Source organism: Porites lutea, chromosome 14 (genome assembly GCF_958299795.1).
Source record: "Porites lutea chromosome 14, jaPorLute2.1, whole genome shotgun sequence".
In the NCBI taxonomy this organism is placed as follows: Eukaryota; Metazoa; Cnidaria; class Anthozoa; order Scleractinia; family Poritidae; genus Porites; species Porites lutea.
Window position 1 is genome coordinate 3591717 of NC_133214.1, and position 16763 is coordinate 3608479.

At 38.3% G+C, this 16763-nt stretch overlaps 1 protein-coding gene across 1 annotated transcript; it reads right to left on the reverse strand.

Moving 5' to 3' along the window:
- Nucleotides 1–1049: 1049 nt before the first annotated feature.
- On the reverse strand, nucleotides 1050–15770 carry LOC140924509 (actin-related protein 3). The gene is made up of 16 exons (XM_073374531.1): nucleotides 15578–15770; nucleotides 13658–13713; nucleotides 12149–12223; nucleotides 11795–11844; nucleotides 10418–10459; nucleotides 9950–10018; nucleotides 9627–9672; nucleotides 8111–8160; nucleotides 7454–7561; nucleotides 6870–7013; nucleotides 5637–5747; nucleotides 4196–4258; nucleotides 3875–3967; nucleotides 3636–3761; nucleotides 2713–2796; nucleotides 1050–1957 (listed from the first exon to the last, which is right to left on the reverse strand). The coding sequence occupies exons 1-16, from the start codon at nucleotides 15619–15621 to the stop codon at nucleotides 1862–1864; spliced, it is 1257 nt and encodes a 418-aa protein (XP_073230632.1). The 5' UTR covers nucleotides 15622–15770; the 3' UTR covers nucleotides 1050–1861.
- Nucleotides 15771–16763: the final 993 nt, after the last annotated feature.

A 16763-nucleotide genomic window follows, 5' to 3' on the forward strand; every position in this document is an offset into this window, starting at 1 on the left:
TGTATTCACTACTCGCACGCGTCATCTGATTTTAAAAATGACTGTGATTTATTAAACCTAGTTCAGAAGCCCAGTTGTTCAGTTGACCATTTCTAACCTTGCTGATTAAGAGATAATTCCTCAAAAAACCTTGCCTTCCGATGTACGACGTCCGATGTCCGCTCTCTGATGTCCCATGACCGATGTCCGACGTTTAATGTCCGATGTCTGATATCTGATGTCCGTTGTCCGATGTCTGATATCTGATGTCCGTTGTCCGATGTCTAGTGTCTGATGTCTGATCTCCGATGTCCAATGTCTGATGTCCGATGTTTAATGTCCCATGTCTGAAGTCCGATGACAGATGTCTGATGCCCGGTGTTTGATATCCGACGTCCGATGTCTGGTGTCCGATATCCGAGGTCTGATGTCCGATGACTAATGTCCGACGTCCGATCACTGATGTCGAATATCGGATTTACGATGTCTGATGTCTGATGTCAGATGTCCGACGTCCAAGGTCCAACGTCCCATGTAAAATGTCCCATGACCGATGTCTGATATCTAATATCCGACGTCTGATGTCCGATATTCGAAGATACAAATACTTCACAGTTAAGATACGTGAGTGACAGACTACGCAAAAAGTCAGCTCCTTCTTCTCCTCTTATAATCAGCTTTAGTTTTCTCTGTTGTACGCACGCTGCCATCTTGATAAAGTAGTAACTTTAGATTCTGTAAGTTCGGAGAAACGCCAACGTTGTAGAAATCACAGAAAATTTAACCCACACTGCGATCTACTGTAAACTGAGTTTTGCACTGGCGAATAAACTTTTTGTCTTAAAGTGTAATTGCGTTCTGCTTTGGACGGAAAAGAACGCACAAAAATGTGTTCAGCAAAACGTTTCATGAGTTTCCTCGATTTTTTGGACACTAGACTGGTAAATAAACAAGTACATCGCTGATAGACATTTATAACAAACTTGAATTTCCTTGGAGAGAAAGAAGACATGGCAGATGAGGTACAAAATCTTTTCAGTAACCAAGAACACAAACTTTCATGACAACACTTTCACTCTTTTACAAAGAATTTATTGTCAAAATATATCGGTTTCGTTACATAATCTAAGAAAATCTCCAATATTTGCAAAGTTTAATAATGCTAACGTACATTGTCATAAAGAAAACATTGCTTTCGAAAATGAACTTAACTACGTTACTACAAATATGACACGAATGTTTAACTGGGAAGGGAGTCTCGACCGTTCACATTACATGAACATTTAGCATTCGTAACCTTGCAAAAACAGACTTGTAGGTTTTTAGACATCTTTTTACACAAAATTCAAAAGACGTATTCATACTAAATGAATTGTTTTTCGTTTGAAGTCAATTTTTACACAAATTTTCCATGCTAAAAGGAAGCCTATGTTTAGTTCTTTCACAAATTCCATGAACGAAAACAAAATTGGAGCATATTTGAGTTTCTTTTGAATAAAAAGGAAAAGAAGTTGGTGTGAACTAAAAAACAAAAATATAAAACGTCATAGGCCATGATTTAACCCAGTTTTACGTCTACATTGGTACTTACGAATTTCTGGTTGGAATAGTCGACAAAAAATTCTCAAACACAAAGCTACCTTTTTTCGTGCAATAACTTTACCTATTTCTCACGATAAACTTTAATTTACAGCACTGCAAACCATGAATTACCGTTCTCTTTCTAAACCTTTCCGGTAACTTTGCGAGCAACTGGTCTTCCGGGACAACCAACCGCAGTTTGAAAGACTGAAGGCTTAGATTAAGAGAAAAAAAGGAATTGATGTCACAGATCAAAAGCAGAAAATTTTCAAGTCTAAAATCCTAAAGAACTGTTTTCTCCTCAAGACATAGTTCCAAACACCGGATTGTGACGGCAAATGCTGGGGCCATGTTCGTCATAATCTGCTTTGGTGTGGCACACTGTGTAGAACTCGGGCTAAAAAATAGGAACGGAACAATGTAAGGCCAATTTTGAAACAATGTCCTGGGTAGTATTTAAACAACTAAAGTTACTGCGGGTCTACTAGTTGCTTTTACTTAAACGACAAGAGTTAAGGATTTCATTCACAGACTCAAAAGTTAGAACCACCTTGTACAGCATAATAAACAGTACCACAGGAAAGTACTGCTCAGTAGCTTTCATTTGAATGGTCACATTATAGGATTTCATCCACAGAATCAGAAGTTAGAACCACCTTGTACAGCATAAGCTGTCATTTGAATGGCTCAAAATTTAGAACCACGGGAAAGTATCAGTAGCCTTGATATTTATTGTCGCACTTTTCTTCGTTTTCACTGAGTCACTGTTCTTGCTTTTGTGCGCTTCAAAGACTCATAAAAAATTCATAAAGAAAAAATAGAAATTAATATTAATGAATGTCCTTAAATCTGATAAAAACATGGCTAAGCTTTAGGTCCAATCTTTTAGACCAAAATCTGAGTATTAGTGCAAGAATGAGTTGATCTTTATCAGAGATTTTGAAGCCGTTCAAAAAACTCGCAGTCGTGTATTATCAGGTGTAAAAACTCTCGGCTTCGGCCCGAGTTTTTAAACCTGATAATACAATCCTGCTCCTTTTTTAAACAGAACTTCAAGGAAATCTTTAAAATATTGCCATTTGAAGCAAATAACAGATCGTGACTAACCACTCTTTCTAGAGCTGCTACAAGGCTCATGTATATAAAGCTTACCGTTGAAGCCAACATACTTCCTCCAAACCAAACAGCATAGCGCTGCATGTGATGTGTAATAACTTGAGTTTCAATTGGTTTTGGCTGAAATTAAATAAATAAGTAAATAAACAAATCACTCTCCCAAAGATACTTTACCCACAACGCATTTGAAGAGATTTGAGATTTGACATGCAGTTTTTTCGCGTATTCTAATAAATAAGCATCCCGGAAACCTTGATTTTCCTTACCTGAAGTTAGCACGGTTATTTTATTGGTGAAGATTAAGAACTCTCTATATCACAAAATGACAAAACTTCTAACATCCGATAACTTGTTTCCACCATTAAGACATTTTCGCTAAAACTCGTAGAAGACAAGTTTCCCGCCAAAATGACGTTGGTTCACGCGCGCGCACTAAATAATATTCAGAAAATCTCGTACTCCTAGTCGTCCTCATCCTAGATTCTAGAGGTCTCTACATTCTAGCGTTTACCACTGCACTTCAACCTATCCACGGTCTGCATGACTGTTGGGGTTGTCACACAACGCATTCCCCACTGATGTCGCGTGACCACCTTAGGTAGCCTGAGAAAACAGCCGACATTTCGCGACGGCAACAACTGTTTCCCGCCAAAATTTCATTCTGATGACCTGTAACTACCCAGATCTGGGTAGTGCTTCTAATTGATTGTGCCGTGAGAGAAATTTACTTTAACCAATCAGACGCACCCAGATCTACCCAGATCTGGATAATGACACTTAATCAGTATGGAATTTCTGTGCTTGTTCTTTAGACGGCATTTCGCGGGGAAACCGTTGATGACCTCGCAAAAGGTCGGCTGTTTTGTCCGGCTACTGCACAAGACACTGTATATTTTGATGTAACGGAGTAATTTCAGGGCAAATTAAGAAAAGCTTCAGTTGATAACAAGGTTGTTTACCTTGATGCGTCCTCCACTAAGCTGCTCACTGAGTTTCAAGCGAGCGTCCACTGCGCGCTTTATGTCACGCTGCAAACGGCGACCAAAGTCACGGAACATGGTGGAGCCTCCAGAGAGCACTATGTTCTGGCAGGCAAGTAAACACAAAATAAGCAAATGTCAAATGCTCAAGGTGGCTGAAACGGTAGACACCTAAAAAACAAACATCTAGATATGCACGAGAAGGCGATCCTTCTTACCTTGTAAAGAGGCCTACGCACATCAATAGGGCAGTTTTGGATGACGTCGTCCACAACTTCTGACAGTGGAGTGGTAAAATCTGGGTTACAGAACTAAAATAAAAAGCATTCAGTTTACATGTAAAACATCAGAGACAAGCCTACTGAGTTTAAAAATTCAAAAGTCCACAGAAGGACGTTGTTTGTACACATACTTTACAACTACTGTATTTACTCGAATAAGCACCGCGGCGTTTATTAAATTTTTCACGCCTCAACTGCGGACTGTGTTGCTTATTGGAGTAAATACGGTATGTACAAGCCTGCAGAGGATTCCCTTACCTCAGGGTGGAAAAAAATTTCTGGGCCCAAAAATCGCTCATAACCCACGTCAACTGAGAAAGGCTGTAGAATGAAAAATTGAAGAGCATCAATACAGAACATTCACTGGCACTTAGGTGCTCATAAAAAATGACCGCAGTGATTTTGTTACCTCTGCGCCCCGCGTCCCTGACGCATAAAAATCCCCAAAGATCGATTGATCGATCTGAAGAGGTTTTTGTAAAAATATCGTGTTTGTGTGATTTCTGTGGCTGTTCTTGTGGCTGTTGTTAAAAAACGCTTACTTCTTTTAGTCTTTGTTTGCTTTACAATAGAGGGAGTATATCTTTATTTCAGTAAACTGCAATACAGAGTTTTGGAGTCTCTCTTCAGATTAACTGTGTGGTTAGAAAAGACCCAGGGACTCACTGTTTTTTGAACCGGGACTCATCTTTTTTTTTTTCAAAATGAGTCAGAGGACTGACCATGACTATTTGTAACAAAATCACTGAATGACCTGGAACTGACTGTGAAGTTTCAAAAATCATTCATCTTATCTAAGTGGAAGGGCCTTGGAATAGGAGAGGTTTATGGCCATCTAAAGCTGACCAAATTTAAAGAAGGTTTCATTTACATGTAATCATTTAATTCTTACTGCTTATCTTTCGTTTCAGTTTCATTTTACAGGTAATTTCATAAATGGGTAAAATATAATCGTTTGGGCGAGCGTAGTCCTGTTGACGGTGACTGACGTTTCTAGACCTGTGCGGTTGTCATCTTCAGAGTCAAAGTGAATTGCATCACGTCAGTTGATCGTAATACTCTGGTTATTGACCTGGCTCTATCCAGTGGACAGCATATCGCTTTCCCTAACACTTATCCGTTGGAGAGTGATTTATCTGGTGGATAGCGCTATCCAACTTTTGAACAACTGGGGCCTGATGGTCAATAAAGTCGTGATGTTATTGGTCATGTGTCAGTTAAGCCTTGACGTTATTGGCTATGAAGACTCCTAATGTCATTGATGCATTTCGATCCGTCTTTTGTCACAATCAACCCTTTAAATCCCAATAGTGACCAACAACAATTTTCGCCAAACGATGTCCATAAATTGTCAAGAGATAAAGTTACGAGAACTAATAAAATGATCACCAAAGAGAAAATGCCTTGATCCTTTATCAAATTCTCTCAACTAATTCTTTAAAAAATGTACGAAGGTCAGTTTGGGGAATTTGCATGTGGATATTGGGGCTTAAAGGGTTAAACGGTCATTTATTGGTTTGTCAAATGGTCAGTTGTTCAGTCATTCTATTGTCGTCAGTTTTGCTTGAGTTGGTCAATAAGTCGTTTGTACAGTGCCAGTAACAGCTGACTAAAATTTAAGTAATTTCCTTAGACTGTATCTAAGCAAGACCAGGAAAATGAATAACAATACAAGTTATCTTTTTGGATTCCGAGCTACCTTTCTGGTGATGGCATTTACACTCTCATATTTTTTCATCCATTTGCCTGGCTCTGCTTCATACTTAGCAAACTCTTTAGCAATGTCAGGACAGATGTAGCCCCAGCGTTCCTGAGAAGAGAACAACTTGAGTTTGAAACTGTCCTTTCAACCTTACGGTCAGGAACTTACATGTACATAATACACCAAAAAATGAAAACTTTCCAAACTTGGACAAATAAAGGCAGAAAAAAGTTGCATGGTTATACCCAACAATAAAACTGATAATTCTTGTCTAGAAAGTCTCTGTTAATAAATGATGTAATTATCCTATTAGGACCACACATTCTTAACACTTGGCCAAATCCGAAGTACAGGGCTAGAGTGGGAACTATAAAAAAACATTTTATTGCAACACTAAAACCAAATAAACACTGCAGGCAATATAGCCCCACACAAACGCCCCCCCCCCCAAAAAAAAAACCCATATGAGAAGGATGTTTTATTCAGTCAGTGACACAGGCGGCTCAGAAGAGAACATCCAAGTATTCCCCACTGGAGATTGAACCTATGACTACAAGAGATTCCTGTGTCACTGACTGGTAAAAAAAAAAACGTCTCTCTCATGTATCGAACAGGCCCCATTTTTTTGAAGGCCGATCAGTCCTAACCTGGGGTTTAACTTTAATCTGGGTTTCTTCTTCTTTTATCCAAAAACATTTTCTTGGATAATTTTTTTCTACTCTTTACAGACCATCCAATCACCAAATTGTAGACGGAAAGAATTTACCTGAATTTGTTTTTTTAGTTTTCATATCTCTGAATTCAAATTCACACTAACCCTGGGTTTTCTTAACTCAGCTTTGAACAACCTGGCCCAGGCTTTAAAATTTGCCATCACATTTTTATCACATTGCTGGAAAAAATCTTCAACTCCAGCCATCCTTTGGGCAGGTAGCTGTCGTGTTTTGCTTGCCTGGGGCCACTACTTGCTTGTCTAAGCTAAGAATTTAGTTGGAGAATGACTCACCTGGACCCTTGTCCAATGGGCAAGTGGGCTTTAAATGTTACTTGCCCAGTAAGAAAATCTACTTGTCCTGGATTACTGGACAGGACATTTTTTTTGAGCCCTGCTATCAGAACCCCGAATGCATGACTGCCACAATACTGCCCCAAGACTGCCACTGACCAGCACTGTCTCAATTCTAATTCTTGATTCCAATAGGTGAAGTGTTAATAATGACCTTACATTACCTTGATGGTTTTAGCAGTTTCCATAGACTGCTCTGGAGGGATGCCAGTTTCACGTTCACGAAGCAGCTGCTGCACAAAGAAAGTGATGTCGCGACCAGCAATTGGAATGTGCTTTATACAACTACCAATGACATATCCCTCAGCCTATAATAAGGACAGAAACTAAAATAGTTACAACAAAGGCTAAATGCAGACATCAAATCCTAAAATGGTGTTCCAAGGGTTGGGCCCCAGCGGGGGGGGGGGGGGGGGGGGCAGCTCCCATATAACAGTGATGGGGATACCCGTCGTCTCCCTTTGGGGTGTAAATTGCAGATTTTGGTTTCAATTAGGGTGTTTGGGATGGAAAGTCACTTTATTTGCCCATTTAGGTATCGCTTAATACTGTAAATGGAGAAATTTACAAAAAATGTCCTGACACTGACCACACAGAAACCTCCCTTAGGGGTCAGTTTAAGCTTGAGCCACACCCACACTGGTCTCCCTTAGGGGTTTAATTTGAATTTTCCGACAAGCATCCCACTTGCGTCACCTTCATATGGGAATCTCCCCAACCCCGCACCCCGGGGGTTAAACCCACTTACCACAGGAATGACGTGAGTAACACCATCCCCTGAATCAATAACTGTTCCAGTCAGGGTTCTTTCTCCTACTTGACGAGATGTCCAGGATGCAGCCAAAGCTAGCACAGCCTAGAGAAAAAAGAAAGGGACCTTTTTATTAATAGACCTCTCTCACATTTCTTTAGACAGAGATGCCAGCTTGAGGCTGGGGCTATATCCATACGAATCCCGAGATCTTTGACTCTGCATATTTTTTACCCCAATTATTATGAACAGGGCCGTAAACTGCTCTTGAGAGCCGTTTCAAATCGATGCAGTTTCAGTGAGCGGATTCACTCGTTTTGTGTGGATGGAAGGCTGATTTATGTGAAAAAGTGTGCAGTTTTAAAAATATCAGGATTTGTGTGGAACTAGCTTAAGAGTGACAAAATACAGTGATTTGTATGAAATATTTATGGCAATATGGTACTTCAAGCCTCAACTTCCTTTCTTTGTGTAGTTAAAAATGGTCTTTCAACCTCGAAAAAAAAAATATAATAATAATAATAATAATAATAATAATAATAATAATAGTATCGTCATCATCATTATTGTGATCACCTTTTCAATACTGAAAACAAAAGATTGAAATAGAAAGATTAAAACCAACTTACTGCAAAATAATATTATGAATCTCACCTGCACAGCAATATACAAGCCTGGGATATTGAATGACTCAAACATAATTTCTGAAAACAAATGAAACATGATAAGCATCACTGTTGCCCTTCTCAACACAGACAAACCTGTGAAGTAAACATGTTTGAAAAAGGTACACTTATTAAACCAAGTTAAACTTCTTTGTCTGCTAACTTTTCACAAGATGATCTCTCAAAACTGATGAACTGTTAAAAAAGGTACAGGGCTTAAAAAGAGTTTGCCTATAATTTAATACTATGTTGTCTGGCAAGTTGAATAAATGAATGAATGATAACTTTATTTATACACGGTTAAAAACATCAGTCTAACAGAGAAAATTAATTAAAAATTCTCAAAAACTGTTTTACATATTTGCCGTGTGATGATGTTATATGTTCTGTTATATAACTGTTATCAGACATCTGATGTCTGATTTTACATGTTATGTTGTATAACTGTCATCAGAGGTCTGATAACAGTTATATGATGTCAGACGTCTACTAACAGTTATATTACAGCTATATTACAGTTATTATCAGACATCTGATGTCAGACGTCTGCTCTCATATAACTGTTATCAGACGTCTGATGTTATATGTTCTGTTATATAACTGTTATCAGACGTCTGATGTCTGATTTTATATGTTATGTTATATAACTGTCATCAGAAGGCTGATAACAGTCATATGATGTCAGTTGACTTACATCATAAGTGTTATCAGACGTCTGATATGAGACATCAGATGTCTGATAACAGTTATATAACAAAATATGAGATCAGACGTCCGATAACAGTTATATGACAGCATATGTCTTATATCAGATGTCTGACTTTAGACAACTGACATCATATAACTGTTATCAGACGTCTGACATCATAAGTGTTATCAGATGTCTGATATGAGACATCACATGTCTGATAACAGTTATATAACTAAATATAACATCAGATGTCTGATAACAGTTATATGACAGCAGACATCTGACATCAGATGTCTGATGTCATATAACTGTTAGCAGACGTCTGACATCATATAACTGTTATCAGACGTCTGAAATTAGACATCAGATGTCTGATGACAGTTATAATTATATGAGATATGTATGATATCTGATGTCTAATGTCTGATGTCTGATTGATTATTTCTTATGTATGATGTCTGATGTTTGATGTCTGGTGTGTGATGTCTGATGTCAGATGTCAGATGTCTCATGTCAGATGTCTGAAGTCAGAAGTCGGACGTCTGATGTCTTATGTCAGATGTTATAAGTCTGATGTGTGATATATGGATGATGTTTGATGTCTGATGTCAGACGCTAGAGGTCAGATGTCTGATGACAGATGTCTGTATGTCTGAATGATGACTGACGTTTGTTGTCAGATGTCTGATTTGTGATATATGTATGTCTGATGTCTAATGTATGATTTCTTATGTCTGATGTATGATGTCTTATGTTCAATCCCTGGTGGTAAATATTCAATCCACATGCACTGACTAAAGAATACTCAAGTTACCTGCTGTGTATTCTCTGTTTTCAGGAGTGTTTAAAGGAGGTTCAGTCTACAAACAACAAAAAATGATTTATTAGTAATAACATAATAAAATAATAATTTAGATCTTTGTTTAGTTCACAAGGGAATTTACATTGAAGCCAAGTTCATGTGAAAGAGTTATCAGGACATAGCTGACAAGAAAGGTCACTAATAAAATATAATTATTTTTGCATACATATAAATCAGTATGATGTGTTGCATTCGTAAACCACACAATCCTCCCAACAAGACAAAAACAGCACGAAAAAACAGCACGAAATAGAACTGTAATGTATTTTACTTACTAAAAGAAAATAGTGGTCTTCTGGCTCAGCCCGCAAGTATTTGAAAATACACTGCTCCCAGAATCGCTCCTGCAGATCAAAAATTGCAAAGTGTAGTGCTTTCCCAAAACTCATAAGAATTAAGCACAATCAACAGAACTTGTTACAAACTATCTATCACAGTCAACTCCCGATAACTCGAACCTTCCAGGGAAATCGGTTCAAGTTATTGAGGGTAAAATTATATAGAAATGATCTGAGGAGAAACAAGAACTACTTCGAGTTAACAAGAGGTTCGAGTTATCGGGAGTCAACTGTAGTTGCTTTGAGCTGTGACTTTCATACAAATAAAATATTTCTTGACGGTTTTTTGTACCAATTAGATTTTAGACCCCAGGTTTAATGACAACTGAAATCTATAGTTAAGCAAAAATGCCATATCACATAAATACTCATGACACAATGTTTAGAGAAGCAAAACCAGCGTACCATTAAATCCCAGTCTTCTACAATAGCATGCCTTATTGGCCACTGAAAAATAAATATTAGACAGAGAAAGTTAATAAGTGCTGTTGAACCTCCTGTAAGAGACCACCCAAAATGCAAAGATTTAGTGACCTCATACGGGATGTGGTTGCTTACCAGAATCAAACCACAGGGCGTCTCTTATGAGAATAGGTTCTGACACATCTACTTTTTAGCCAAGAATTTATAGTATGCAATTTCTAAGGGGGTTTACATGAGAAAACTCACGACGACGCGAGGTTCATACTGGGATGAATTTTTTATTTCGTATTGCGTTTACATAATGACTGGGTCATTTCATGCCTTGTTATTTGGAGGTGCACTTCATGTTGATAAAATACAGGTGTAATTCAAAATTGTAAACATCTACCAGCAGACTGATTTCACACCGAAACGGGTGGACGTTTGGCGTTTACATGATACTGTTGTGAGATTTCATACCGGAGTGAAATTCTCGCCCCAGAATAAGGACCAGGGTGAACTCACGCCAGGGTGAATTGTGCCAGCATAACATTTTTTGGTAGTATCATGTAAACAAATATAGAGCCATGAGAGGGAACCAGAGTGAACTCGCTCCTGGGCGAAAGTCGCCCCGGTGTCATGTAAACACCTCGTAAGTTAAATATATGTGTAGCTCCACATTTCATCACTGAACGTTCTCTGTATACTGAGTGCCATAGTATATACATTGAACAAAAAGACTATACCATACTAAATTGGTTGCTTACAAGAGGTTAAACACAATGGAAAAGATATTAACTGTCAGGCTGAAAGATTTTTGCGGTTGCTTATCACAGGCAGTCATTTATGAGAAGTTCTAATCATAGGGCTTTGTCCTGGAAAATTTTGGTGTCTAAGAGAGGTGGTTGCTTACCAGAGGTGGTCGCTAACGAGAGGTACATGTAATCATACATGGAGGCTTGACCGTATAATTAGGGAGCTTTTGCATCGAAGAAGGTGACAGCAGCGAAAACGTCACTTTGAAAAGGCATTCGAGTTATTTCAAACATTGTCATTGTTCCGCTGAAAATGTCAACTGTAATGGAATTTCACCAGAGTTGCTTTCTTAGGGACCGCACTCACGTTGAGAAAAAGAAAGAAAAAATCGTCGTCGCTTGTTTACGTCCTTCACAAAGCGCGAAATTAGGCAGTTTCACATGGTAGTCATGCAGTGACAGCAAAGAAATGCATAAAAAAGTGTGATGCATGTGCAAAGTTGTTGTTTTGCTTGACAAACCCATTGCTCTTTTCTCATTCTCGTTGCCGTCGCCGCCGTCATTGCTAAAGCTCCCTATTACCTTTACAGAACTGGCCAGAACTGACCAACCAGGTTAACATTACCTTTGTTGCATAACCAGGTTTGTCTATTCCCTCATCACCAATATAGAAATCTACCAACATAAACGAAAGTGAAGTTTTGAGTTACTAGTAATCACTTAAATGAAAATGTTTTTGAACAATAATGAAGACCTGCAGTGTGCGATGGAAATGTCGTGATCAATATAAAATTGACAATCATGAGACAAACGATAAACTAAACCCTTTAATAAACTTTTAGACAAAAAATCAAAAAGAATGATGAAAAGGTGTAAGCAAATTCTGTCTGAGAAACAGCAACAACTATAAATACAATATAAGCTTCTAGAGAAGCCTGATACAATGTCAGGAGACAACTGCTACACAGGGTATATTTACCTAAATCATCTATGCCTTTGGCAGCTCTTCTTTGTGTTTTGTCACCAATTTTAGCTGATTCCTTTATTGCAATAGCTATAAACAACAAAACAAACAAACTTGACCACACGTAAACAATCTAGACTAATAAAATTGTTACCCAGAGCTGTCACTAAGGTTTCCGGGTATTCTCAATAAGAAGTGTTCTCCTTATCAGGCGGTAACTGGTAAAATTTACCCCCTGAACTGAAGCAAAACTTCCTACCACCCGCAACTGCTTGAAGGTTTACTAAAAAAAAAGGTAGATTTTAGAAAAAGGAAGTTGTGATCCAATCCGATTCTCACAAGGAAAATGAATAAGTACTAAATTAAACACAGTAAAGTATACACAGCTTTTCTTTTTATGGGCCACGCATTTTGGAAAGAGATCATTGAAGACAGAGTAAATAAAGTAGAATCAAACGTTTTAAATTGTTGTCTCAAACGATAACAACGGCTGATTTGCATAAAATAGGTCTTAAAGTGAGGGAATGATTTTTCAGAGAACTTAGCTCCTAAATTTCCCAGCCTCTGGCGCAAATTTTTTGTTCTACTGGCCATGAATGGTCCCTGACATGCTGAGGTATAATTTAGGAGGACAATGAATACGTAGGTGGGAAATTGAACATCTAAGAAGTTCTTTAGCTTCTATTCTCCTTCCAGGAGTCATGTTCATAATAGCCAGTGGAAATCCCTGGCTATCGGCCCTCAGTGACAGCCCTGGTTACCAAACCTTTTTCAAGGATGTGAAGGGTTTATGGTCTATATTATTGTAAATGGCTTTGGCAAAGGACTGTAGCCTAGCCATGTATAAAAAAAGATTTACAGTCCACAGCCCACTAATGCTAATAAATGTTGATATGGAGATTGCACCTTTGTTTTATTGTTAGTGAACTCACACAACAGGACAGGAAAGGAAAGATGACAGCAAACCTTGGGTGACAAGCGAGACAATAATTATGTTTGAAAAATCCTTCTGCCAAACTTCACATTCCTTTAAAAATAACTTTTTGTAGAGGAGCAAAAAACATCGATGTAGAGTGAATTCCCAACAAAACACACAACTAATGGCCCTGTCACGTTCATGTTGTCACACTCAAGCGTTTTGCCGTCCTCCTTTTTCTGCCGTCCTGTTGTGTAACTTACTACTAACAAAGTGCTGCAAGATTATTGTTTCAGAATACAGATCTAGCCTTGATTTATTATGTGTGTGATGCAAATTTAATGTTGCACTTTTGTTCAAACTTTTGAAGCCTCAAAAGACTTTCTAAGCTGTTTGTTCTTCCACTGTCAATGAACCATTACCATTTCTTCCTAGCAAATTACTTACTGTTTTCCTCTGCCCACCTACATTCTGTAGATGAGCCAAGTTATTTGTGCGCAGGGGATATTTGCGTGTACATGTCCAGTTTAATTTAATTTCATTTCATTTGTAACTTCTATGGAGATCAATGAACATCAACAAACTTCAAACTTCAATAAACTTCAAACCTGTTGGCACAATATACTGCGGCTCAGTGTTTCCTGCAAAGCCCATTTTTGTATACCTACAATAAAGAAAAGGAAATTCAAAAATTGGTTACTTTTTAATTTCCTCCTCCTCAGTGTCAACAGTGAGTTTTTTTTGTCATGCTATGGATTTTATATAGAGAGTTCAAATAGCATCACTGTTGTGGGAATTTAAGCATGAGAAAACAGCTAACATTTCAGGGTGCCACCACTTATTTTCCTTTTCCCACAAAATGACTTCTGAGGAAAAAGCACAAAAATTATGCACTGAAGAGGTTTCCTTACCCAGATCTAGGTATTGCTTCTGATTGGTCATATTGTGAGGGAAATTTGCTTCAACTAATCAGAAGCACTACCCAGATCTTTACAGTTTTCAATACGGTTTTAAGTAGGAGGCAAAAGCAAGAAGGAAAAAGTTACTAGGGGTGCCTGGGGCGGGGGCTCTTAGAGTACATTTCCAGCATTCTGGAGCAAAAATTAAAGTAGTGTGAACAGAGCACAGACATCACTAAATTTTGACTTTTTTGACGGAAATTTCTAAAGAAAAGTAGGCGGCCAGTTAATGTGAAATACCCGGCGAATTTTGCCGGCTGCTGGCTCTTATTGAGAACTCTGGATCTTTGTGGTGACAATTCATCACTTGGGATTTCTGCAGCACTCATTCCTCAGATGTCATTTCATAGGGAAAGCAGAGGTGGTGTTCCAACTGTCAGCTGATTTCTCAGGCTAAGAGAATTTTCTTTTCATTGCTTTACAGAAAATATCTCATCCTCTAGAGAATGGAATCTGGGAACCTTGCCCGACAGTCCCTTCTCAGTGCATTCAATAGGGTCAGAATCATAAACAGTGCTGTCAACTCTCCTGGATAATCCATGAGACTCCAGATTTTGAACCGTATCTCCTGGCCTCCAGATTAGAGTCTGAAATCACCTAAATAATTGCCGAAGTTTGCCCATTTCTTGTAGACTCAACTATCTAACAATGAAATTTCAAATATTTTACATTGTTTGAGCTATTTTACTGTTAACATTGAGCGTTTCCTCATAAACTCTGCTATGCCATTGTAATATAAGGAATAACATGATTGGTGGGAAGTAAATCAATCAGGTCAAATGCTACAACATTCTAACAACATCTTTTTTGCGCTTTTTTTTTTTGGCAGAAATGACGTCATGTGCTGGCATTATGATGTCATCTATTATCCCATCCTTATCAATTCTCAATATTTATAGACATGGGGGTTGACAGCCCTGCATAAAGATGATCTTATTACAAATCCTACATTTGCCCTCACACACCATTAATGATCCTCAAGAATGCAGACTGTAAAACAGCAGTACATTTGCAATTTGTCATTTCTGACCACCTGCCTTATCAGATGAAAGGCTGAAGCAGGGTTTGCCTTATGGGTGCATAACATCATTGTGTGCAATGCAATGCAGAACCCATGCACTTGCCATTCATGCCTTTATGACAAGTAATAGCCTGGAATTTTATGAGAAACAACACAACTTTGACGAATGGTGTTCTCAGTTTGTGATGGCAAGTTGTCAGGATGGACATCAATAAATGTATTTGAGTTAAAAGAAAAGAGTAATTTTCAAGCAAAACCTTCTTTTACAAGAAATAATAATTAACATCATTAATAACGAAGGAAAAGCTTGTGCTTTCCACAATGTAGCAAAAATTAGCTTAACCTCACAACCTCACGTTTTGATCTACCAATCAAAGTTTGCAACACTTTAATCATAGCATGAACTGAGACAATAACACTTAAGGGCAAATCTGAGACTCTAGCTGAATTATTATTGAGACAGATATATCGAAAATACAAGTTGAAGTCAATCCTTAGCAAATTTGCATCCTGACATCCTTGTCTCGATCGACTGCTATTAAACTTACCCCGTTCCATTGTCAATGACGGCTGCCGGCTGCCTTCCCGTCATCGTGCAGTAAAATTATTCCCTCGTACACTGAATCTTGATTCTTGTGCAAAGTGGGTCAGTATCACGACAAAGACGGACTTGATTTTAGAAAAATTCCGAGCGGAAGAGCTGCCACTTCCAAATCAACCAAGATGGCGACCTGCCCACTGAGCATCCAAGTGCATTATGGGGGAAAGCGGAGGTGTGGTGCGGAAATGAGCTCTAGCAGGGGTACGCACGGGGAATATTTTTGCACGACTGACTTCCTTCTTACCGTAGTGCTAAAAGGGCTCCAAATCAACAGATCCCCTGGTATACCCACTTGCCCACTACGTTGAGTAATAATATTCTTAGGGGTCCTGGAGTTTCTGGGCAAATAGTGAAAAAAAGTTTTGAGTTTTGAAAATAATGATAATAATAATAATTAGTAAAATCCAGCTAGTGGTCTATCGTCAATGCTGCATTCTGATTGGTTGAGCTACTACTAGGCTATATGTTATGGCCTACTAGTAGCAAAAAGTGCGGGCTTTTTGGCGGCAAAACTGGATTAAAGTCTAGCTTTAACTAGCTAAAAGTTTTTATTCTCGATATTTTTGACCAACTAACTAGTTGGATTTTACTAAAACAATATTATTCCTCTCGCCCTCATGGCCTCATGGCCTCATGGCCTTAAAAGAATCCACAGAGCCACAAGAGTGACAGTAATACCCACAGTGATTGGTGTACTTGGAACTACCTCAAAGAACATAAAGGCATGGTATGAAAGGTTGAGTGTGCCAGATGTTTTTGGAAGTGGACAGTTGTCAGCCAGTCTTGCAGAAAGTGCTATGTCTCTGTGGTATTGCTGCTGAGACATGGCTGAGAAATACCAGAAAAAGAACTGGAGAGGATCACAAAATAATAACAAATACCATTTAAAAATTGAACAACTTTCAATGCTCACTTCAGCAAATTATTTTTTATTGATGGTCATTTATTATCCTTATTACTGTTTATAAAGATAAATTCTGGTACAAACAAAGAAAAACTGTTACAAAATAAATAATGTATGTATATACAGATTTCTTTACTATTTACTAGCTAGGAGTTTCAATAATAGCCAGTTATCTAAAGTCTAACACCTCGTACACAGCCTCCATTATTATTGTCTATGGATGCCTCCT

What these genes read in the sequence shown, in the direction of transcription:
- LOC140924509 (XM_073374531.1), bottom strand. Translation starts at nt 15,621, where the DNA reads ATGACGGGAAGGCAGCCGGCAGCCGTCATTGACAATGGAACGGG. An exon ending in TAGAAGACTGGGATTTAATG is followed by an intron (nt 10,019 to 10,417) that starts GTACGCTGGTTT and finishes TTTGATCTGCAG; the next exon opens with GAGCGATTCTGGGAGCAGTG. An exon ending in AAACAGAGAATACACAGCAG is followed by an intron (nt 8,161 to 9,626) that starts GTAACTTGAGTA and finishes ATTTGTTTTCAG; the next exon opens with AAATTATGTTTGAGTCATTC.